The sequence below is a fragment of the Dicentrarchus labrax genome, unplaced genomic scaffold (genome assembly GCF_905237075.1).
Source record: "Dicentrarchus labrax unplaced genomic scaffold, dlabrax2021, whole genome shotgun sequence".
Taxonomy (NCBI): domain Eukaryota; kingdom Metazoa; phylum Chordata; class Actinopteri; family Moronidae; genus Dicentrarchus; species Dicentrarchus labrax.
Genome location: NW_026136720.1, coordinates 866,310 through 890,890, shown reverse-complemented (window position 1 = coordinate 890,890; position 24,581 = coordinate 866,310). Strand labels below are relative to the sequence as shown.

The 24,581-nt window shown below is 36.1% G+C and overlaps 1 protein-coding gene and 1 long non-coding RNA gene across 2 annotated transcripts; both read right to left on the bottom strand.

Moving 5' to 3' along the window:
* Window positions 1-566: 566 nt before the first annotated feature.
* On the bottom strand, window positions 567-14,312 carry LOC127352500 (uncharacterized). The gene is made up of 2 exons (XR_007881112.1): window positions 14,171-14,312; window positions 567-668 (listed from the first exon to the last, which is right to left on the bottom strand). It is a non-coding gene; the product is annotated as an uncharacterized LOC127352500 (long non-coding RNA).
* LOC127352467 (ADP-ribosyl cyclase/cyclic ADP-ribose hydrolase 1-like) lies at window positions 3,461-14,587 on the bottom strand. The gene is made up of 11 exons (XM_051380888.1): window positions 14,518-14,587; window positions 13,267-13,345; window positions 12,982-13,124; window positions 12,384-12,504; window positions 12,150-12,285; window positions 11,200-11,279; window positions 10,639-10,712; window positions 10,382-10,456; window positions 9,822-9,914; window positions 5,330-5,376; window positions 3,461-3,885 (listed from the first exon to the last, which is right to left on the bottom strand). Exons 2-10 carry the CDS (start codon window positions 13,342-13,344, stop codon window positions 5,340-5,342), a joined length of 837 nt encoding a protein of 278 aa, XP_051236848.1. The 5' UTR covers window position 13,345; window positions 14,518-14,587; the 3' UTR covers window positions 3,461-3,885; window positions 5,330-5,339.
* Window positions 14,588-24,581: the final 9,994 nt, after the last annotated feature.

Genomic DNA, 24,581 nt, shown 5'->3' with positions numbered 1-24,581 from the left:
TTTTCTTTTTTAATAAATTTGCAAAAATTTTACATTTTTTTTTCTGTCAAGATGGGGTGCTGAGTGTACATTAATGAGAAATAAAATGAACTTTTTTGATTTTAGTAAATGGCTGCAATGAAACAAAGAGTGAACATTTTAAAGGGGTCTGAATACTTTCCGTACCCACTGTATATGTATGTATATGTGTATATATGTATATGTACAGCTCTCCAAGTTCAGGGACTTCTGTCAATGTAAACTTAGATGTATATTTAGACTGTTTTTCTGCTATCGATCTTCATCAGTTAACTTCAATCATTTCTTCATCGAAGCCATCAACCTGTCTGTTAGACCCGATCCCAACTAGGCTGCTTAAAGAAGTTGTTCCCTTAATTGGCACTTCTTTACTGGATATGATTAATCTTTCTTTATTATCAGGATATGTACCACAGTCCTTTAAAGTAGCTGTAATTAAACCCCTTCTTAAAAAGTCCACTCTTGACCCAGGGGTTTTAGCCAACTATAGACCGATTTCTAACCTCCCGTTCCTCTCTAAGATTCTGGAGAAAGTAGTCGCCAAAGAGTTGTGTGACTTTCTACATAACAATAGTTTATTTGAGGATTTTCAGTCAGGATTTAGAGTTCATCATAGCACAGAGACAGCTCTGGTTAAAGTTAATAATGACCTTCTGATTGCTTCTGACAATGGACTTGTCTCTGTACTTGTATTATTAGATCTTAGTGCTGCATTTGACACCATTGACCATGATATTCTTTTACAGAGACTTGAGCATCAAATTGGCATTAAAGGAACTGCCCTAACCTGGTTTAAGTCATACTTATCAGATCGTTCTCAGTTTGTACATGTTAACGATGAATCCTCCATAAATACTAAAGTTAGTCATGGAGTTCCACAAGGTTCTGTACTTGGACCAATACTATTTACTTTATATATGCTCCCTTTAGGCAACATTATTAGGAATCACTCCATTAACTTTCACTGTTATGCAGATGATACGCAGTTATATCTATCAATCAAACCCAAGGAAATTAATCAATTACCTAAATTACAAACATGTCTTAAGGACATAAAATCCTGGATGACCTGCAATTTTCTGATGTTAAACTCAGAAAAAAACGAAATTCTTGTTCTTGGCCCCAAAAACCTTAGAGACTCATTGTCTAAAGATATAGTCACTCTAGATGGCATTAACTTGGCCTCTAGCACCACTGTCAGGAATCTTGGAGTTATCTTTGATCAGGATTTTTCATTTAACTCCCACATAAAGCAGACCTCTAGGACTGCCTTCTTTCATTTACGTAATATTAGAAAAATTAGACACATACTATCACAGACAGATGCAGAAAAACTAATCCATGCATTTGTTACTTCAAGGCTGGATTACTGCAACTCTTTATTATCAGGTTGCCCCAATAAGTCCATTAAAACGCTCCAATTAATTCAGAACGCTGCAGCACGAGTACTGACAGGAACTAGAAAAAGAGATCACATCTCTCCTGTACTAGCTACTCTGCATTGGCTCCCTATAAAATGTAGAATTGAATTTAAAATCCTCCTCCTCACCTATAAAGCTCTTCATGGTCAGGCCCCTTCATATCTTAAAGAGCTCATAGTACCCTATTACCCCACTAGAACACTACGTTCTCTGAATGCTGGGCTACTTGTGGTTCCTATAGTCTCTAAAAGTAGAACAGGAGCCAGAGCCTTCAGTTACCAAGCTCCTCTCCTGTGGAACCAGCTTCCAGTTGTGGTTCGGGAGGCAGACACCCTCACCACATTCAAGAGTAGGCTTAAGACATTCCTCTTTGATAAAGCTTATAGTTAGGGCTGGATCAGGTGAGTCCTGAACCATCCCTTAGTTATGCTGCTATAGGCCTAGACTATCGGGGGATTTCCCATGGTGCACTGAGCTCCTCTCTTCCTCTCTCTTTCTGCACTCATTCATGTCCCTTTAATGCATGTTACTAACTTCACTTCTTCCCCGGAGTTCTTGTGCTTTCTCGTCTCGCAGGTTCTCATGGATCCTGGTGGAGCCTCCTGCCATGGTCCTGCTTGACTGCCATTGCCAATACTGTTGTTGCTGTGCACCTGTCTGTCTGTCTGTCTGTCTGTCTGTCTGTCTCTCTCTGTCTTTCTCTCTCTCTCTCTCTCTCTCTCTCTCTCTCTCTCTCCCCCCCACCCGAAAAAAATGTCCACCCACCTAGGCGGGGATCTGTCCTGGTTTCTGCCTTTTAACAGGCGTTTTTGCCTTGTGCAGTGTTGTTGGTGGTCTGTTGGGTTCTGTATTATGTTAAGGTTCGGTCTGCCTGCTCTATTTAAGTGTCCTAAACTCTCTTTGTCTCTCTACAAATAAAATTAATTGAATTGAATTGAATTATATATCTATATATAATAACGGACATTAAAGATTGTATTGATTCCATCATCTGCTATAACCATCTGAATAATATCGACAAACATCCGTCTACTGCGATGCTCATTTATTTATGAATTTATTTAATTCTCTAAATTCTACCTTTGTATTATTTATTTATTTTTCATGTTGCTTTTAATTTAACTCTGGAATAAAATAATAATAAATAATCATTGAGTTGATTCAGTGCAGTAGTTGTTAGTTAGTTCCTTATGTTGTTAGTTTCATTATTAAGTTCAGTTCAGTACAAAGCTGTGGGGCTAACCCTAACTAGCAGTTAGCATAGCGGTTTACTTAGTATTAGCAGGTAGCTTGGTGGTTAGTAAATAGTTTGGTGAGAGGGGAGCAGCTTAGTATTTAGCTTAGCGGTTCGTTTGGCTGTTAGCTTAGTAGTTAGCTTAGCATTAGCAGTTAGCTTAGCATTAAGTAAGGGGTTTGATATTAGCGAGTAGCCTAGCATTAGCAAGTAGCCTAGCATTTGCGGTAAGCTTAACAATTAGATTTCCCTGATTTAACCACGCCCACTTTCTACTTGATCCAACCCCTCCCACTATTTTCAAATCACTCTATTTATCCTATTTCTGTTTTTTACTTACCTTTTGTATTTATTCATATATCTACGAGTTTATATTTATATATTCTTTTTAATGTGGGGGTACACAGTATGGGGAACCCTGATTGACGTGCGCCGGCCAGTGCCTAAGCTGAGGCTCTCCTTCCCAAACTGTGTTGTCACCAGCACAACACAGGGAGAGTCATTGTGATATAATCCTATCCTAACCCAAACAGGAAGGGCCCTCTTTATTAAAAGTGCCGGGGGCGAGGTAGACACTGGATTCATCTCTCTGACATTCCTATCTCGAGTTATTTCAAACGGACCCTTCCCAAGGTGGTTTTCATAACTTAACCCTACTCTACTTCAACTGACTCAGAATCACCTGAAACGTGCTCCTAAACACTTTTTGAGGTGTCAATTCTGGGAAGAACACTTCCCCCAAACACAGTGGAGACATACAGTAGCACAATAAGAGACTGGGTTTACATGCTTTGCTGAAGCTTTATTAAATGGCAGAGAAAATAACAGAAATCAGTCACAACTGAGCTCAATACTGAACATCAAAAAACCCTACAGCATATGCAGCAAATGATCATATTAATGTCAGATTAAATGCTGCTGTTTTGCTGTGATCCTGTCTGTGTTATATTTAATTTGAAAAGATGTCCCATGATTTCATGAAGCTTTATTTTGTTTACCAACTAACCTACGTATATCTGAATATGTCCTGATGTGTGATCATTTGATGGGGCTGGTGGTGTTAATGTTGTAGATTCCCAGTTTGACAGCAGAGTGAACATAGACGAGCAGCACAAGCAGGTGGATGTGTGAGTATACAGCGTCGGTAGAGTTGTATGAAAGTAGAGTCCTACTTGATGGAATTTCTTCTGGCACCCATTTGCTGTTGGACATCTGAGAGAAAAGATGGATTACAGACATGTGTTAGAATGAACTGAGAAGAAATGATGGCAGGGATAGATATGGAGGAAGTGGGTTCTGGAAATGGTGGGCACAATGGGAGATGATGTATATGGCATTTATATACCTGTATGTAAAAGAAATAAAGTCACCAGCTGTCTGAAAATATTTCTCTAATCCTAACCCTGAACTAACATTAGTGACTATACAAGGTCTTTACAAGGTTTTTAAGTTCAGCTTATTGATAGTGTTAGGGTTTTTTCTCTTCACTCTTTATTCCATATGTTTATTGTTGTGTGATTGTTACATGCAACGTAGGAGACATTTTGTACAGTGGGTTTCTTGGATGAAGCAGATTCAACTGATACAGCCTCCGGCCATTGGTGCATATAAAAAGAATGACATTTTGGATTTCTTGGTAACAACTTTTTGTTGTACATAAAGCCACACTGATGTGTGTGTATGTCATACAATTGTACCCACAGGGTGTGCTACAGCAGCAATATACATACATTCCAGTATTTGCATTACATTGATGCATGGCACATAGCCTGGCCTTTTTTCATTTTTCAGAAGCTGGAACAACGGATGCCTCAATCAAAAGTATTTTCATAAGGTAATGCAAATACTTAAAAAATTAAGAATCCAAAAAGTAATGCCATTTATCTCTCTGATTTATGGTTCCATTGGTTAGAAATCACTGATAGAAAATGATCCAATGCATTTTTCTGTTACAAAATTTGTGAACTAAGACTTAGGTAAGCACAAATCCTTGTTATAACCATTTATATGTAATAAGATGGACAACTTGACAGCTCTCCAAAAGTGAAGCAAAACTCTATCTCCCCCTAGTGGCTGACTGCAGTATAGCTCATAAAGTCCACTGACTCCATGTTAGCAGACGGGACAAACACAAATACATTTTTCCATCAGTTTGGTTTTGATTAGTTATTGATAACTGCAGCTCTAACTTGAATTGAATTTTTATACATATATGAGTAAGTGACTACCTTACTGGGAGGTCACTAGAGGTCTTGATGATCTAGGTAACTTCAGAATTGGGTTGGAATCTACTTCTACTGATTTACTGCTGATTTGTATTCTTCTGATCAAGCTTCAATAAAGTTTGCTGTGTAAGTACAGACGCAAATTACATGTGAATCATTTTTAACCTTTCCTTTACAATATGGGGCACAGTCAGCAATGATTTTGGTCCTCTATTGTAACATGGCTGATTTAGCTTGTTCCACCTTTCCTCCTGTTTTCCCCATCCAAACTGAACAGTGTTATCAGTACCACCTGACCAAACGGTGCAGCTGGCACTCAAACTCCCAGCCAATGGGCATACATACTAACACTTTTCATTTTCTCATTATAAATCCCTTGAATTGGTGCTACCAAATTTGTTGATTCTAAAACAAATCAGAAGAATACTTACTAATACCATCTCACCATGTTGCAGGAGGTCTAATTTTTAAGTCCGACCTGAAAAATAAAAATGTTACATTGCCATTTCCTGCCAAAGTCAGTTAAGCACATCTAGTTTTGTTTTTCATTATATATATATATTGAACAAGTTGATCCTCATATGAAATATTAAAACGTTATAATGAAGTTGTTTTGTTACACTGTAAAAACTAGTTGTGCCCATCAGTCATGATAACTTCTAATTCATTGTCAGTAAGACTACAAACTATTGAAACAGTTGTGATAACTCAGAATGTTGTGTTTATGTCTCCTCAACTAGTGAAAAGTTTTCAAACTAAGAAACATGATTCAATTGAAATTAACAATGTCAGTTAAAAGGATCATTGGCTGACGTAAGCACGTTCAACTAACGTCTCCAAACAACCGTTTCTGCTGTCCGCCATTTTCTCTGTTTCACCACTTCCAAATCTGTCGGTAGTTTGAATTACCCTGCTGGAATCTGAGGTAACTAAGATAGCTAGCTTTAAGTGATGGCTAAGAGTTTGGCACATAATTATTATATAATTATAATTAGTATTATAATAAATGTTTATCCATTTTATTTGCATTAATCACCAGAAGCAACCAGGTGGACCTGCTTCTGTTCAGCATTAATGTCGGTTTGAACAAAATTCTAGCTCAGCAAAACCTATATCAAAAGATAATTGATTTGAATATATTTATATAAATTTGAATATTTAATGATATCTCTGATCTCTGTCCCGCGTGACCCCGCCTCCCTGTGTGCAGCGCGAGGCCGGCAGGTGAGCTCAGTGTGACGGAGACACTCTCCTCAGGTTGCTCCAGTCTGTCAGCAAGGTGGGTTGAGTTCATTAAGTTGCTTTTGTCTTTTGATAACTTGCTAAGTCAGCAGTAACGTTAGATAACGTAGCTGGTAGTAATATTGATGTAACAGGTAGCTAGTTTCAGCCCAGCTCGGTTGGATTGGTTTTTCAGGGGTGTGTCATGATGACCATATTATTGATCTCTAGGTCTCACGTCCAATATAACGTTACTCACAAAGTTAAAAAAACAAAAACACATTGATAACTGATAATGTCGGCGCTAAAAAGAGCCACGCATGCGCACAGACAGAGAGCGGCTGTTACGTTATTCAGAGAAAAGAGAAATATTCACAAGCTGGTAAAGTGTAATTGATTCCCGCGCTCAGAGTAATCTCAGTCAGAAACTCTTCCAGCAGCAGCAGTGTCTCTCCTCTCATACCGAGCACACAGCAGGGACAGTGAGTTACTGTACCTGAGAGGACTCTTGTGTCTCTGTCACACTGAAACTTTCTCATGATTCCCAATAAGCAGTTTTTAGGTTAGTATGCCTGTGCAAACTCATGAATGTAATTTTACCTTAATGCTGAAATCTTGTAATATAGCATAATTTTAGACTTTTAGACTTTTTTTTAACATCATGCAGGGTTGACAACACACTGTCATCTCTCTGAAATCAATCTCTCAAAGTTCACGCCATAGATTGTTATTAAAGTGAGGTGTCCTCATGGCCACATCTACTTGAGTGGCTGGTGGCTTTAATAATGTATTCTGTCTTTTAACAGAATTCCAACCAAACAAAAAGGGCTGTCATTCTGAGGGGCCTGCCATATTTCCTCTGTGAAGAAACTCTGAGTTCCTCAGGACTGCAGAGGTAAATTAGTTATTGTTACTGAATGAACTGATGAAACTCTGTTGCTGGCTGTAAATGTTTTAATGCCAATGTATGTGGAAAACTGTCCCCATTTTATTCACCCTATCAATTTTGGTTACAGCATGCCGTTTAGGAAATTAACTTAGAATATATTGAATGAATGTTTGAATATATTAAATGAAAACTGATGTCATCAAGGCACTGGTGCCATCTTTAGTAAAGGCCTATCAGCTTCTACCTGAAGTGTTATTTCCACCAACATCTCTCCTTCAAGAAAGATGCATAAGGTTCTTTCAGCAATGTTTTGTTGAACACGCTGCACGCCATCAGACCACTGACCTGCTGAGAGACCCTACACAGACGCACACACACACACACACACACACACACACACACACTCGCCAGTTTAAGACTCTACTGTTTTTTTTATCTTTTAACATTTGCACTTTAATCTATTCTCAATTGTAATGTTATTTTATTTCTATTTAAAGTAAACAGTAGAGTCTTAAAGTGGCAAGTGTGTGAGTGTAGGGTTTCTCAGCAGGTCAGTAGTCTGATGGCGTGCGGGTAGAAGCTGTCTCTGAATCTGCTGAACCACCTGCCTGATGGCCGGAGCCAGAGAGGACGCGCCGCGAACAGCGGCCGAACCAGGCTGCGAAGCCCCCAGCCAGGACACCCTCTTATGAGTAATCATGTTCAACAAAACATTGCTGAAAGAACATTGTGCATCTTTCTTGAAGGAGAGATGTTGGTGGAAATAACACTTCAGGTAGAAGCTGATAGGCCTATACTAAAGATGGCGCCAGTGCCTTGATGACGTCGGTTTTCATTCCATATATTCAAACATTCATTCCATATATATTTAATTTCCTAAACGGCATGCCATAATGCCGAAACATGTTCTTGTTTCTCATAGACAAATACTGAAGAATACTAAAAAATACTCAATACTAAAATATTTTTTCCTTTCTTTGTGAAGCCCACAGACATGGAGGACAGCATGACGAGGGGAATGAATGTCGGCATTGTCCTAGTAAAAGAAGGAGAGGATCTTGTTGACATATCGGTGGTCCTGGAGGAACAGATCATTCTGCATGGCATCAAGGACTACTCGCATGCGGTAGCTATGTTAATGGGTCTGCTATATGCACTGAACATTGACTACCATTCAGCTCTGCAAGGGTTCATGGACTGAGGAATAGACTTCTTCGTAAAACTGTGTAGACACTACACTGAGACTGAGAGTTTTCTCTTCAGTTCTGTTCCACTATTGTAATGGTCACTGACATTGTCAGTTGCAAGAATTTAAGTTTAATTTAATTTAAGTTTGAGGTCTTTCCTGGAAAGTCTTTTTGACCCGTTTGGGTGTGCATAATTTTATTTTATATTTTTTTCACATTATGAAAGACAGCGACAGAAGTAATGAGTAGAGAGTACTCATTTGTGCACGTTCTAAAGAGATGTTTTACTCATAAGCCTGTGTTGTTTTTGGGGACAAAACCTTTTGTTCTTGATGGGATGTGTTGATGTGTTTACCTTGCCCATCTGGTTTATTAAAGCTTTGAAGAACTGGAATTGATTTGGTATCTTTGGAACAACCAATAACCTATAGAGATAAGTTCTTTAAGCATAATCTAAAATAAAGTTGAAAGAGAATTACCAAATATGTAGTATAAATGTAATCTTAAGCAGAACTAAATTCTGAAAGTTGACTCAAATATAAATGTATAATGAAGTTGACATAACATAAAGTTAGGTAAACTAGATATTGTAGGTAGACTGAACTGTAGATTCATTATTTACAGTTTTGGAATTCCAGTTGAAAGAAATTAAGATTGTGTTGACTCAACTAAAGAATTCTATAGGAACTGAATTTTGATTAAGTTATGTGAACTAAACGTTAAGTTTATTTGACTAGAAAAGTTTATTTGTTTTGAATCATTACACAATTGTCTCAACTATTCTTCACAAGTTCAGCTAACTTCAAATTTTAAGGCAGCCCGGACACTAACTTTTGTTAGTTGAAACAACTAGTGTTTTTTGACAGTGTATGTGTTTTTTCTAGGTCATGGACAGGGAAGCTAAATGAAACTCATTGGATAAAGGTGTGGCACATCTTACTGAGCCTGGAAACGATCAACTTGAAGAGGCCGACTGTCATTATATTATTGGAATTTTTTCAAAAAGGTTGTTTGTCTGTGGCCATTAGAACCAAAGCAGGTTATAGGTCCAGGGTTGGGCTATTCTTGTCACACAGTTTGAAACATTCAAAATCACTACAGGATGACGACTTTCAACTTATCAATATATAATGAAAAACAAAAATAGAAATGATGAGCATTACATGGACCATAGAGGAATACAAATTCCTAAAATAAGTGTAACTTATGCAAATAGACTTTGTATTTTATTAATAATAGTAACATAACATGTTTCAAATTAGAGTTGAAGTGGCTGAAGCTACAAAAGAGAGGATAGCAGCTCTTAACATGACCAATGGCCGAGCATCAGCACACACTGATAGCTGCTACAGTACTGTAACTACAGTATACTGCTCTAATTCACTTTCAATGACGTACTCATCATAAGGCACATTTCTTCAGATTCAAATATTCTCTCTTTTCAAGCTATCCAATGTGAACATGTTAGCTTCAGGACTCATTGTATGTGTTCTCAAAAATAGTGAGTAGTATGTTAACATTAATATAAATCAGCATCAAGTTAAATGAACTACTCATACATTTTAAGAATAATGTTGATAATAATGTTTATATTAATTTTAATATATATAGAAAAATGTAACTTACTCTAGTGTATGTCTGCAATGATACTTTTCTGGATGGCCCCATTTCTTTTCCAGGTCTTTCAGAGATTTGTCATCACACGTTTTCCGTTGGGATCTGTAAAAAAACATTTTAACAGTTTTGTAACCAAGCAAAAGCCCATGCTCTCAATACAGTTCAGTACAATCCAATACAACTCTTCATAATTTAGCTAAATGAATTGGGTTTTGTCATTGCTTTCAGAAAACATACATCATTTAAATAGAAGTGTTTTTGAATATGCTAGAGGATGAGTGATGGGGCAAATAGGGGAGGAGGGATTGTGGGGTATGTAAAGAAAGGGTCGACTCTAAAGCCCCACTTATATAATTAGTCATTCAGGATTTCTAGAACAAAAACCATGTCTGTGGTAGTCACAACTATGGATTGGAAATGGGAATGTAGGATATATTCCACATTTAATTTCATGTTTAAATCCTATTTGTGTCTCTAACACTAAATGGAGAATTGAAAATGTCAGCACTGAGCTACAAATAATTACTGCACTTCACATTTTGTAACACCACACTGAATGTTATACTTACTCTGTATTGATCAGTATTACCCGCAAGGTAACTTTCTTGGGGTCTAACTTGGGCAGTTCATCAACTGCAAATATACTTGGAGTAAAAAGAGAGGACAGAAAAAAGATGAAATCTGACATTCTGAATTGTAATCTTTACATGCATTCACATTATACTGTTTGTCTCTTAATAAAGTGGTAAAATCACAGTGAATGTGCTGTCAAAGGGGGCCTGAAAATTACATGAATAAACCCTCTGAAATGTGAGAGGTTGTTTACCTGTTAGTGTCAAATGGAGTATCTACAGCTCCACTCAGTAAGACAGTGACTGTACCCTCAGCTGCCTCTGCAAACTGCAACAAAACATCAGCTCAGTATTCACTTACTCAGAATGATGTGTACATTTTACATTCATGTCAACTTTTGAAGTGGTGAGTAGGCAACTTTATTTTCAACACATTAAAATGAATACCTCCCAGGGGAAAAATAAGGGTTAAACAGTTTCAAACCCTCATCTCTGTCTGATGGCTGCTCCTGGTGGGCTAGACATTGACCAGTTAATGTTTCTATTCAGTCCTCTGACAGAATAGACAGTTTACAGCTGGTGAAACATCTGCAGTATGGAAAAAGAACTGATGGAATGAGGTATGGAAGCCCTCCTCATGAATGTGTGGAGACAGACCCTTTGGGCAAAAATGTACTTCACACAAATTCAAAGGAGAGTGTCAGTGCATTTGCACATATTCAACATGTGCCAGTATGTCCCTGTAGGGGGTTAAAATATTTTATCTTTGCAATGCTACATCTTGATGGTTCATTCTCTAATATGAATGTACTCACTGCCTGGGACACCCTCTTCCAGTAGGACCCGACAGGCTCCACCCCATCCATATATTCGGGACAACCTGAGGTCAAGACATCTACAGAGCACAAGAGATAAGCAACTTACAATTATACACTGCATAGAAGACAGCATCCACAGTTCATCAAACAAGGCTGAAACAGTAGTTTATCACTCAGTCATTAGTCTGTTCAATCCCCCAAAACATCATCTGGGTTTGGAAAGTGAAAGGCAGTCCTTGCCCTCCCTCATTACCACCACTGAGAAACCCTTGAGCAAGGCACTTAACACCGACTGCTGCAGTGGAGCTTCTCAGTGGCCAACAGATTAAACTGTGAACAAATTCTGTTGTATGTCTACAATGACAAAAGGTGTCGTATATTGTACTACTTTAGCTGATTCTACTGTATTTAAGAGATCACTGAATTTCTCATTATCTACAATTTGACTATTTTGCTCCAGATCTGGGTCATTCATTAAGATAGAAGAATCAGTCTAATTTTAACATGTCACACAAACATTTGCAGTATTGATACTAATGTGTGACATGTTTGTATATACAGGTGCATCTCAATTATTTAGAATATAATGGAAAAGTTCATTTATTTCAGTAATTAAATTAAAAAAGTGAAACTAATATTTTATATAGATTTATTACACACAGAGTAAAATATTTCAAGTATTTATTTCTTTTAATTTGGATGATTATGGCTTACAGCTAAATAAAAACCCCAAATTCAGTATCTCAGATTAGATTATATACTGTAGATCTGCACCTGTATATTTCTTTTTCTTTTCTTTCTTTTCTTTTCAACGGTTGTGATTATTGATAATCCTACAGCAGAGGCCTATCTGACAGAGCTGTAGCTAAACTTAAGGAGGACTCAAGAAGTACAGTATCAGCCTGTGTGTTTTACATTGTTCATATTGATATTAACTGTAATATTACCTTTGTTGTTGTTTTTTCCACACCATACTGCCTCATCCATTATACCAAAGATGGTATCCCCAATGTGGAAAAAGTGTTTCTCTGTTAGCTTACTCAGAAATGTGACCATGTGTTTGGTTTTACTCCATAGCAGAACCTAAAAAGAGACAGCACAAGGAAGATGGCATTACAGCAGTGTGTTATACACTAACAGGTCACACTGGTGTGAAACCTGACATGAATGGTAGTTTCTACCTTATCTTTTTCTTTTGGAATGGGATGTTCTTTAATCAGATCGTTGTATGCTTCTGGTGTGACAGTCTGAGGGGCCTTATTGACGAAGGCACCAGTGAACCTATCCCAGAATTCGTTACACCTGAACACATTAAATCAGTACTATTATTTCAGTAATTAGATTCATTAACTGAAGCAAACACATCACTAAAGAATGACAGAATACACACAGGTCTGTATCTTCTATCTAGCCAATGTAAACTAGTGTCCTGCTAGTCTTTTGATGGGTTCAAATCTAAGTGCAGGCCTCAAGGGTTTAACTAGACAGGTCATTACAGTTGTTTGCCTCTGTAATAGTTTAAATTATGACTGTAATTCTCAAGAATGCATTTAATTTCAAATGAGTTTCAATAAAGTTGTTTCATATGAGCATTTATTGTAAGTGTTTGAACTGAAATGAGGATCTATTGTCTTTGCCATCAGTCAGATAATGCTAATAGAGGCTTCAGCAAACCACCCGTAGTCCTGAGGGATCTGGGTTAGGGTGAACAATATTATTTATTTAATTATTTATTAATTTAGAGCAATATAATTTATACATTCATAAAATCGCTCTTACCTGTCAGTATTGTCATTGCCTAGAAATTCTTGACATTTAGTCATAACTTCTTTTTTCAAATCTATCACTTCTGTTGGCTGTGGTTCCTCAGCTCTATGTAGACAACAGAGCCATTTCCACCACCAACGTCCTGTTCCTTCAACCTGGGATAAAGGCCAAAAGCATTATCAGGACAATTGTAATAATAATTGGTCTAATTGGTTGGATCAGTGTTTATAAGTTAAATATATTTTCAGAATAAATAATAATATAGTGGAATTGTCAGCCATATTATGATTGACATACCTCCTGTGGCTGAAGCAGCATCATAGTGACAGACACAAGGAGCAGAGTCATCCAGAGAGACTGAAGCCTTTTTGCCATTCTGCAAAGCAAAGCAACATGAACAAACACCAGCTACTATAAATAATGGAGCCTCCATAGTGTTCTTCCTTTATCTTCCACCTCACATACACAGATAAACATGTGACATCTTGGCCAGGACCATGGTGCAGGTATTATATAGGAACTGTGAAACAAGTTTCCATGTATACTGATGGTATAAATAATAGAAGATAATAAATAAAAATGGAAACCTATCATTCCCCTTTTTGTATTTAATAAATGTCCAATTCAGTTGGGCCTGACACTGAGTGGTTGCAACATTATAATAATTTTAATATTGTCAGCAGTTAACATCGTCCCCAGCTGTCACAGTTGTTTCAGCTTAATTTCACTCCCTTATTAAAAACACTATACTATCTTTTTTGTAATGTTGACTCTCTCCCTTTTTGCACTACGTATTCCCCTATGCTGCTGTGTTTGAATTCCTCCCATATGGGATCAATAAAGGAACAACTTATCTTCATTGAAGCCATCAAGTCTCTTGACCCCATCCGAACTAGTTGTACCCTTAATTAGCACTTCTTTACTGGATATGATTAATCTTTCTTTATTATCAGGATATGTACCACAGTCCTTTAAAGTAGCTGTAATTAAACCCCTTCTTAAAAAGTCCACTCTTGACCCAGGGGTTTTAGCCAACTATAGACCGATTTCTAACCTCCCCTTCCTCTCTAAGATTCTGGAGAAAGTAGTCGCCAAAGAGTTGTGTGACTTTCTACATAACAATAGTTTATTTGAGGATTTTCAGTCAGGATTTAGAGTTCATCATAGCACAGAGACAGCTCTGGTTAAAGTTAATAATGACCTTCTGACTGCTTCTGACAATGGACTTGTCTCTGTACTTGTATTATTAGATCTTAGTGCTGCATTTGACACCATTGACCATAATATTCTTTTACAGAGACTTGAGCATCAAATTGGCATTAAAGGAACCGCACTAAGCTGGTTTAAGTTAAGTGAAAGTTTATATTTTAGAATATCATCTGCATTGAACTATTTCAGTTCAATTTGTATTTCAATCTATTTTTGGTTTACATAGTAGTCAATTTCATTCCTCAGCCTTGTCATACAAACTGCTGTTTTACCAATTCACACTGTAGATATCAGGAGGGTTAGGGTTAGTTAGTATTTGTTTGATGAAATGAAACTCACCTGTTTGCTGGGTAGAGTGTAGATCAGAAAGGCGTGTGGACTCTGGAGCAGGTGAGTATCTGGTCTGATGGTCTGTGTGTCTCAGAGGTAAGAGCTGTACCTGCTTTTATATACCTGTACCATTGAGGACACATCCACTGATGCAGTGGTACGATAACGACGTTACTGAAATATGATTGGGCTGTCTTTCCTGAGTAAACCCATATAAGATAACCTGTGTGTGGATTGGCCTCATGGCTGCTACTGAATATTGAATATGTGTCAGTGTGTGGATGGATTCAGAATATATTCATACTACATAAGACAATTACAGTTATTTATTTTTTACAAATTCTAACAAGCTATTACTTAAGATTATTTTTCTAACAAAGCAACACACCTACATTACACAAAACCACTTTTTGTTCATTAAACAACAACTCTAAAACTGGTACATGCCCTAACTGTAAAATGGTAAATGGACTGTACCTGAATAGTTCATTTCTAGTCTTCCGACCACTCAAAGTGCTTTTACACTACAGTCACATTCACCCTTTCACACATTAACTCAGTGATGGTAAAGCCCATTGAACAGAAACTAACTCATTCATGCACATTCACACACCGATGACACAGAAACGAAAGACTGATATCAACAGGTTTCCGGATATGAGCAAATATCTTTTCAAGAAGGTGATTGATGACTAAAAAGGTTGAAAATGTGAAGAGATGGGAATAAAGGTATAATAAAGTTCAGTTATAAAAGCACAAGTCATAAAAACATAAAACACAATGCAAATTTCCCAGCATATCACAGTTTCATTTGGATAACTGAATTTTAGTCTTCCACAGATTCGATGGTGTTCAGGAGAACAATGGAGGAGTATCTCATTGGGTCCAGCTGTCTCCTTATCCCTCCAAAACCTTCTTCTGTTAATTAGCATTGTATAAGATGTATTTTTCAAAAAGGCACATTTACAGCAAAATGAATTTGAATTACTAATTAGCAATAACACATTAATGTACTTTATATAACAAACTGCTTTATTTAGTACTTTGTATACCTTTTAAATGTTCTCGTACAGGCTGTGAAAGATTGTTCCAGTACAGTTACAGCTTATTTTTGCCATTTTGCAACAACAACAAAAAAACAAGGAGTAGAATTACAGTACAGCAGTCAAGATATATTACTGTAAACTCACAAAAACAAAGAATTACAGTAAAATGACAATGTGCAATATTAAATGTCATCCCAGGGTTGGGTCATCTACATCACAGACAATGGGGGAGAAACCCTCTAGTGTGTTGATCCAGTCTTGATAAAACTCCCTTTTCCCTGGTATTATAGTGGTTTCAGTCACACACCTTCCACCACCATGCAGAGAAACACTTTCTTTAGGTTGAGGAAGGGCCACTTCTACCTGCATACAACAGACAATATGAAATCATTGTTTCCTTTACTGTAAACCACTATACATGCTTTGGTTGAGGGTATAATGTGTGGCTTTTTGGAAACATGTTATCTAAAAGTGAATGAGTTATCTTTATACAATGAATAGTAGAAATATATAGTGGAAGAACTGATCGGTTCTGATCAGTTAAAAAATATCTTGATCAGCACTGATACCGATCGTTGAGCTTAGATTGAGACATCCCTACTGGTAAACTTTAAGAAAGATTTGGATAGCAACAGGTTTCTGGATATGAGCAAATATAACAGCGCCAACATTTCTCAAAAAGGTAGTTGATGAGTGAAAGAAGAAGGCTGAAAAGGTAAAGAGGTAAAAAAAAATACAAAGAGAAGAAATGTCTCCTGCAGCTTCAGCTGTTCCACTTGAACCATGAGAGCATTTTATTTGCTGTGTGTTAGCACAGGAAGATCCATCATTTTGGGTTAGGGTCATCTTGTATGTAATAAATCTGTGAACATTTTAGAAACATGTTCATTGATTGCATATTGTGTGAAAACAACATAAATTGTGTTCATATGGTAACAGATTGATGTTAACTGTAAAGTTTTGAAAATGTGAGTAGAGAGTGGAATAAAGGCTGTGAGTGATTATACAAACTGTAACAGGATGAAGGGTTCAATAAAATGTGTTGGATGATAAGACTGTTGAGCTCAGCAGTAGCAGCACTAGTCATTCAAATCTAAAAAATAATGCAAATTTCCTCATATCATTTTATTTCCATTACTGAATTTCTAGTACTTCTTCAGACGAGACCAGGAGAACAATGGAGGTGATGTACATGAGATGTGTGCAACTGTAAATGTAAATATATTTCAGATATCTGCCAGGGGAGTTAAAGGGTGCAGGTGTTCTCCTCAGCTACACAAAGCTGGAAGTCATAAAAAGGCCGATGGCAGAGATCAAACAGGACGTGATGGCTGAAAAGTTTCTTACCCAGACCTCCGCTACGTGAGCCAGTAACTGGGCGAGAGAGGCGTTCTGATACAGAGAAGAGAGAGAGAGAGAGAGAGAGAGAGAGAGAGAGAGAGAGAGAGAGAGAGAGATGAGTTTACATGCATGTCAAGGAACAATATATATTTTCAAGGAATTAAAGGAATAAAAAATATTTTTAGCTAAAAGAAAGAATCAGAATGGATGAGATGAACAGATGAAAGTCAGAACTAATTATTCTTTACTCATTATATCGTCACAGTCTCCATGTGTGAAATCTTTAAAATTGTCCATTTCATTATTTAAAAAAAAAAAAAATTGGGGGGCTTTTATTGCCTTTATTGATAGTGGCAGCCGAAGATAGACAGGAAAGGGGGGCAGAGAGAGAGGGGATGACACGGAGCAAAGGGCCACAGGTCGGATCCGAGCCCAGGCCGCTGCAGTAACTCCGTACATGGGTCGCCAGCTCTACCGACTTCATTCTTAAATTATGGTGCAGTTTCTCTTTCTGTTGTTTCTGTGGAGTTAATAACGGCTGAATAAACTTGGAGATTATTTTGTTGGAAGAATTTAATTGGATTATTTGTCACGCCCAGAATTAAGAACAAATACTTCTCTGTACCACACCAGGTGTTCCAGATGTGGAGATATAAATGTAGATCATTCTCATGTTTTTTGGCTTTGCCCTAAAGTTATAACATTTTGGGAAGATGTTCACCTGGTTATCGTCACAATTCTGGGTTATGATATATCCAAGTCGTGTATATTACTATATTTTTTATATGACCGGCAATGTTGTGTTAAAAGAGGAAAGATATTTGTTGTAAAAAAGCAATCAGGAGAAAATGGTATAAGCCAGATCCATATTGTGAATGAAATACATGTTATGGAACAGTTGACTCATAAGATAAAGATCCAAGAAGAACAATATGGAGAACAGTGGACCGTTTACACTTTTCAAATAGAGCAGGTCTAGACCGAACTCTTTAACATTAATTACAGAGACCCAACAGTACCACCATGAGCAAGACCTTGGAGACAAGGGCAAGGAAACACTGCCTGTTAAAAGGCAGAAACCTAGGACAGATCCTCCGGCAGATTTCTGATGTACTCTTGGATTTTTGATGTTTCATCCTGGATAGTGGCCTTGATGCTCACTAGTCCTCGGCCTCCCCTCTTTCCGCTAAGTGTACAGTCTCAGGGTGCTGGATTTGGGGTGAAACCCTCCGTGCATGGTGAGGAGCTTTCTTGTCTTGATATCTGTGGCTTCTATCTCCTTCTTTGGCCAGCTTATGATCCCAGCAGGGTATCTGATGACTGGTAGTGCGTACATGTTGATGGCTTGGATCTTGTTCCTGCCATTCAGCTGACCTTTCAGGACCTGCTTTACTCTCTGGAGGTATTTGGTTGTGGTTGACTGCCTTGTGGCTTCCTCATGGTTTCCATTAGCCTGTGGGATACCAAGGTACTTGTAGCTGTCTTGGATATCACCTATGTTGCCCTCTGGTAGGTCAACCCCTTCAGTTCTGATCATCTTGCCTCTCTTTGAGACCATCCGGCCGCACTTGTCCAATCTGAATGACATCCCTATGTCGTTGCTCTAGATCCTGGTGGTGTGGATCAGTGAGTCGATTTCTCGCCCATTCCTGGCGTACAGCTTGATGTCATTCATGTAGAGCAGGTGGCTAATTGTTGCTCCACTTCGGAATTGGTACCTGTAACAACTCTTTGTGATGATCTGGCTGAGGGGGTTCAGGCCTATGTAGAACAGCAGTGGTGATAGCGCATCTCCTTGGTATATGCCACATTTGATGTCTACGTAGGCAATTGGCTTTATCTTCTAGGATTGTCTTCCACATTCCCATCGAGTTCTGGATGAAGGCCCTTAGGTTCCTGTTGATCTTATACAGTTCCAGACATTCCAGTATCCACGTGTGGGGCATTGAGTCATAAGCTTTCTTGTAGTCGATCCAGGCGGTGCACAGGTTGGTCTTCCTGCTCTTACAGTCTCGGTCGACTGCTCTATCGACCAGTAGCTGGTGCTTGGCTCCTCTGGTGTTGCTACCAATTCCCTTCTGAGCCCCGCTCATGTATTGAGCTACGTGCTTACTCATCTTAGCCGCGATGATGGCCGGTAGTTGGATGGGATGGGTCCCTTCTGAGGGTCCTTCAGGATTAGGACTGTCCTGCCCTGGGTTAGCTACTCTGGGTGGTACCCATCCCTTAGCAGCTGGTTCATCTGTGCTGCTAGGCGTTCATGGAATGCTGTTAGCTTCTTCAGCCTTCAGAGTACCGTGGCTTGTTCAGTGGATAACAGCTTGTTTATTCTCCTGGCCTCTACCTCCTTGGTGTATCTCTTCAACCAGGTGGCCAGTGCTGTTAGTCTCTGTTTGGCAGTTTCGAGTGCTTCAGGTATGGAGAGCTCGGTTTATTTCCTGGGTGCCCCTTTATTCACCATGTTGCCTTTCTGTAGCTCTGCTAGCTGGCTAACTTCTCTCTGTGTTGCCCTTATCTTGGCCTCTAATCGTATTCTCCACGGTGGATGCTGCCTGTTATGGTTTGAGCCCATCCTGTATCCAAGCATTTCTAGGATTACTGTTGCTGTACTGTGTATCAGGTTACTAGTCTCAGTGATGGTTCCCGTAGGGATTGTTGTTAGTGCAGTATTCACATCCACTAGCAGATCTTCTAAAGGTACTTTACAAGTCAGCTTCGGTATTCGTCGGAGTTTCCAGGCAGAGAGAGAAACAACAACAACAGACACACTTCCTCCAGCCTCTGTTTCCACTTTAAATCAAATATTAATAATTAATAATCAGTCTGCTGAAAGTTGAGCTGATGTTTTACTAACTGCATTCAGCTCCATTAAAGCCTGAGAATGACACATTACCAATACATTATCAATATGTCTGCTGATCAGTTCATCCATTCATTCAGACTGAAGCATCAGATCTCCATATAATCATTTATGTCATTAAATGTCTCATTTGGTCCAAAAACACTTAACAATTCTATAAATATATAAAATATTTAAATGGGTTTAACTTTAATAAATACAGTAAAATGTTGAGTTTTAGTTCATTTTTCACTGTTTAAAGTTTTTACCATAAAAAGAAACAGTTTTGGTTCATTCAAACACTGTATGTTCTGTATAAAGATCATTTATTCTGATGGTAGTTTGAATTTACAGTCCATAATATAAGAAACAACCGTATTTAAACTGTGGTATAAATAAAGGTTTGGCTGTGAGATATGACTGAAGACTGTAACCGCCGGTTTGAGACCAACCACAGACGACAGCGAGGACCAGATCTTCATCCTGAAGCTTTCAGACTCTGAGTGTTTCCTGTTCCACTGCAACACAACCCCAAAGCATGATGGACCCCCCCATGTTTAACAGTTGGGGGGTTATTGTAACTCCATCAGTCCACAGGGTTCTGTAGATGTTCTGATGTTCTGGTGCTGGATTATAGGATGTGGACTGTGGATCTTCCTGCAGGTTCAGATGGAGGTTCTGGTCTTTCTGAGCAGCATACAAACAGTTCTCTTTAGATCTCATCTGGACCTCCACAGTTCTGCTGGCTGACAGCGCTCTGCGGTCTTATTGTGGACTCCTGCTGATCCTGGACCTTGGTAACGTCCAGGATCAGAGCTGCTGAGTGTCTGTGAAGGTTCCTGATCACAGTGATTGATCTGCCTCAGAAGTGACACTACAGAACTCTGAGGGTGCTCTGACCACTGCACAACCAGCTTACTGTTTTTATATTTCATTTATGAAACAAGGTCTGAATGTTTGCTGCTAACATTGTTTTATCTTCCATTCAGAGTCTGTTATTAGTGTTCATATCTTCTAATGAACCATCAGCAAAACATTCACTGCTCCAATATTACAGGAAATACAGTAAATATTAGTTTACCTGTTGGAATATTACAGTAAATACAGTAAATATTAGTTTACCTGTTAGAATATTACAGTAAATACAGTAAATATTAGTTTACCTGTTGGAATATTACAGTAAATACAGTAAATATTAGTTTACCTGTTAGAATATTACAGTAAATATTAGTTTACCTGTTGGAATATTACAGTAAATACAGTAAATATTAGTTTACCTGTTGGAATATTACAGTAAATACAGTAAATATTAGTTTACCTGTTGGAATATTACAGTAAATACAGTAAATATTAGTTTACCTGTTGGAATATTACAGTAAATACAGTAAATATTAGTTTACCTGTTGGAATATTACAGTAAATACAGTAAATATTAGTTTACCTGTTGGAATATTACAGTAAATACAGTAAATATTAGTTTACCTGTTGGAATATTACAGTAAATACAGTAAATATTAGTTTACCTGCTGCAGTGAAGCTGCCTCTCTCTGGGTTCAGACTCTTTTCGGGCTGTTTGCTGTCTCTGTGATCGGTTCGCTCCTCTTTGTCACCTCCTCCTCCTGATGAGGAGGTTGAGTCGGTGTTAGCTGGAGCTGACAGACTGCTGCCTGCTGAGAGTCTCTGTGGACAGACGGAGACTCTGCAGCCACACAGACACAAATGTGAAGCAAGTGTTCACTGTACTGATGGTACATGTGTAGAATATATATATATATATATATATATATATATTTATATATAATAACGGACATTAAAGATTGTATTGATTCCATCATCTGCTAATAACCATCTCAATAATATCTGAATTATTTATGATTTTATTTCATTCTCTAAATTCTACCTTTCTATTATTATTTTAAATAATCATTGAGTTGATTCAGTGCAGTAGTTGTTAGTTAGTTCCTTATGTTGTTAGTTTCATCATTAAGTTCTAAGCTAGGCTAACAATGTAGCTTCATATTTACCGTACAGAGAGTTTGTTTCTGTCGGCGAGATTCAGACATCAGTGACCGTGAAGCTGCTATTAGCTGGTATTAGCTAGTATTGGCTAGTGTTAGCTAGTATTAGCTTGTATTAGCCTGTGTTAGCTTGTATTAGCTAGTGTTAGCCTGTATTAGCTAGTGTTAGCCTGTGTTAGCCTGTGTTAGCTTGTATTAGCCTGTGTTAGCTTGTATTAGCCTGTATTAGCCTGTGTTAGCCTGTATTAGCCTGTGTTAGCTTGTATTAGCCTGTGTTAGCCTGTATTAGCTTGTGTTAGCTTGTATTAGCCTGTGTTAGCTTGTATTAGCCTGTGTTAGCTTGTATTAGCTTGTGTTAGCCTGTGTTAGCTTGTATTAGCCTGTGTTAGCCTGTATTAGCCTGTGTTAGCTTGTATTAGCCTGTGTTAGCTTGTATTAGCCTGTGTTAGCCTGTATTAGCCTGTGTTAGCCTGTATTAGCCTGTGTTAGCTTGTATTAGCCTGTATTAGCCTGTATTAGCCTGTGTTAGCTTGTATTAGCCTGTGTTAGCCTGTGTTTCTGTAAATAACAAGGAACAAATTCCGTCTGGTTTTTAATAACGATGAAACTCAAACTTTCAGCAGCTTCATTGTTGATAAAGTTCAACACTGTAAAATAGATTTCTTCCCCACAAATACAGAAACTGTTTTTATTGGAGCTCCATAAAGGAATCGTGTACTTTAAGGCGCGCTGTGTGTAAACAGACGTTATTCTGGGGTTCAGATTAAAGCTCAGTGCTGCCGGAGACTCAGTAAATATTACATGAACTCACTAACGAGTCTCTGAACGCACCTGAAATAACAGAATCAACTGTCTATATTATTTCACATCATTACAGCAGCTGCTGCACAAAAACACTGACAGCTCATCTACACACAGTAAATATTACATATAATATATAATACTGTAATACTGTAATACTATAAGGTATAATAATATATAATAATATTACATATAATATATAATACTATAATACTGTAATACTATAATGTATAATAATATATAATATAATATATAATACTGTAATACTATAATGTATAATAATATATAATATATAATATATAATATATAATACTGTAATACTATAATGTATAATAATATATAATAATATTACATATAATATATAATACTATAATACTGTAATACTATAATGTATAATAATATATAATATAATATATAATACTGTAATACTATAATGTATAATAATATATAATATATAATATATAATACTATAATACTATAATGTATAATAATATATAATAATATAATATATAATATATAATACTATAATCCTATAATACTGTAATACTATAATGTATAATAATATATAATAATATAATATATAATATATAATACTATAATACTATAATGTATAATAATATATAATAATATTACATATAATATATAATACTATAATACTGTAATACTATAATGTATAATAATATATAATATAATATATAATACTGTAATACTATAATGTATAATAATATATAATATAATATATAATACTGTAATACTATAATGTATAATAATATATAATATATAATATATAATACTATAATACTGTAATACTATAATGTATAATAATATATAATATAATATATAATACTGTAATACTATAATGTATAATAATATATAATATATAATATATAATACTATAATACTATAATGTATAATAATATATAATAATATAATATATAATATATAATACTATAATCCTATAATACTGTAATACTATAATGTATAATAATATATAATAATATAATATATAATATATAATACTGTAATACTATAATGTATAATAATATATAATAATATAATATATAATATATAATACTATAATACTGTAATACTATAATGTATAATAATATATAATAATATAATATATAATACTATAATACTGTAATACTATAATGTATAATAATATATAATAATATAATATATAATACTATAATACTGTAATACTATAATGTATAATAATATATAATAATATAATATATAATCCTATAATACTATAATACTGTAATACTATAATGTATAATAATATATAATAATATAATATATAATACTATAATACTGTAATACTATAATGTATAATAATATATAATAATATAATATATAATCCTATAATACTGTAATACTATAATGTATAATAATATATAATAATATAATATATAATCCTATAATCCTATAATACTGTAATACTATAATGTATAATAATATATAATAATATAATATATAATCCTATAATACTATAATACTGTAATACTATAATGTATAATAATATATAATAATATAATATATAATCCTATAATCCTATAATACTGTAATACTATAATGTATAATATATAATAATATAATATATAATCCTATAATACTATAATACTGTAATACTATAATGTATAATAATATATAATAATATAATATATAATCCTATAATCCTATAATACTGTAATACTATAATGTATAATATATAATAATATAATATATAATCCTATAATACTATAATACTATAATGTATAATAATATATAATACTATAATACTGTAATACTATAATGTATAATTATAACAGTTACCAAGCTCCTCTCTGTGGAACCAGGATATACAAATAAAATTGAATTGAATTGAATAATAATATATAATACTATTATTTCAAACTGTTGATGCAGCTAACAGATCAGAGTCCTGCTTTACTGTTTACTGTCAGAGGACCAAAGAAATTTGGACATTTTTACTTAAAAATAACTTTAATAATGTTAATTAATTAATTAGCTACAGTTTAATGAACG

What these genes read in the sequence shown, in the direction of transcription:
- LOC127352467 (XM_051380888.1), bottom strand. Translation starts at nt 13,344, where the DNA reads ATGGCAAAAAGGCTTCAGTCTCTCTGGATGACTCTGCTCCTTGTGTCT. An exon ending in ACTCCATTTGACACTAACAG is followed by an intron (nt 10,457 to 10,638) that starts GTAAACAACCTC and finishes TTTTACTCCAAG; the next exon opens with TATATTTGCAGTTGATGAAC. An exon ending in CATTGCAGACATACACTAGA is followed by an intron (nt 5,377 to 9,821) that starts GTAAGTTACATT and finishes TTTATTTTTCAG; the next exon opens with GTCGGACTTAAAAATTAGAC.